General features: G+C 65.6%; 1 protein-coding gene across 2 annotated transcripts in view; it reads right to left on the bottom strand.

Annotated features, from left to right (window-relative positions):
• The window catches only part of IL17RD (interleukin 17 receptor D), a 76,839-nt gene that overhangs the window by 70,218 nt on the left and 5,520 nt on the right, over positions 1-1,101 (bottom strand). The window contains exon 1 of one of the 2 annotated variants that reach the window (XM_011947255.1): positions 885-1,095. The exons of the other annotated variant lie outside the window; for it this stretch is intronic. Coding sequence (XP_011802645.1) covers positions 885-926 — 42 coding nt within the window. The 5' untranslated portion in view covers positions 927-1,095. Of the gene's footprint in view, positions 1-884; positions 1,096-1,101 lie in introns of those variants that run through there. 2 annotated transcript variants of the gene reach the window in all.

Here is a 1,101-nt window from a genome sequence, read left to right as displayed (position 1 = left end):
GACCTCGTGATCCGCCCGTCTCGGCCTCCCAAAGTGCTGGGATTACAGGCTTGAGCCACCGCGCCCGGCCTCATCCCATTTTTCATATGAAGAAATTGAGGCTCATGGCTCCCCAGGAGCAGAGCCAAGGTCATGTTCCTGCTGCCTGAGTGCAAAGCCTGCGTTTTCTCCGCAAGGCTTAAGGCCGTGAGTTCCCTGACGCCGGGCCCACCCTGGCCTCAGTGGGAGACTCGGGGCAGACGGACATAATCTCCGGGTTCTAGGGGCGCCCAAAGGCCAGAAGCCTGGGAAGCTGAGAAGGGGATGGCAATGACCTGCGCACGTCGCCCAGACAGTGTCAAAGGAGCGCTCGGTTCCAGGGAGACGGCTCAACGCACAAGGCGAAAGTCTGGGCACCTCTCCAGTCTCATCTCAGGCACCTCACCCAGGTGACACCCACGCGGCCCTTTGGGGGAAAAATATCCGCAACTCGAAGCAGGGAAGCAGGATATCAGCCGCGAGACCTTCACAAGACGAAGGGCTGAACTGAGAGGCGAAGTTTCTCAGGAGGTCCCGGAGTCAGAGGAGGGGTAGGAGTGGGGTGACGGCCCCAGGCGAGGAGGAGCAAAGCTACCAGGAGAGCGGGGCGCATCCCTCCCCGGTGCTCCAGGTCCCCTCTCCGGCAGCCCGGGCCTTGGCAGAGTTGTGGACTGGAAGTCCGGGAGAATACCCCCTTCCCTCCCCAAAGCGCAACCCGGTCCGGGTGGCTCGGGGGATCCCAACCCGGGACACGCAGCCCTGGGGCGAAGGAGGTCCCGGGCCAAGAACAAAGAATGGGGAGCCCGGCCCAGCCCCACCGCCCCTCACGCCCGCCCTCTGAATGGGACCCCGGCCGGCGGCCGCACCTCATTAGCAACACAAAGCCGGGGTCGGGCAGCCGCTTTCATCCCGACCAGGGCCGGAGGACACGCGCCCCGGGAGGGAAACCAGGAGGATGCGCGGGAGGAGTGGGACCCCGGCCGGCCGCGGACCCCGCGAAGAGCAGACAGGTTGGTGCGGGCTCGCCTCCCCGCGAGCACCTGTGCGCGCTGCGTCCCCCACGAGTTGGCGACGGCAAGAAAC

This window comes from Colobus angolensis, unplaced genomic scaffold, assembly GCF_000951035.1.
Source record: "Colobus angolensis palliatus isolate OR3802 unplaced genomic scaffold, Cang.pa_1.0 Scaffold26, whole genome shotgun sequence".
NCBI classification, from domain to species: domain Eukaryota; kingdom Metazoa; phylum Chordata; class Mammalia; order Primates; family Cercopithecidae; genus Colobus; species Colobus angolensis.
This window is presented reverse-complemented; position numbering and strand designations above follow the sequence as displayed.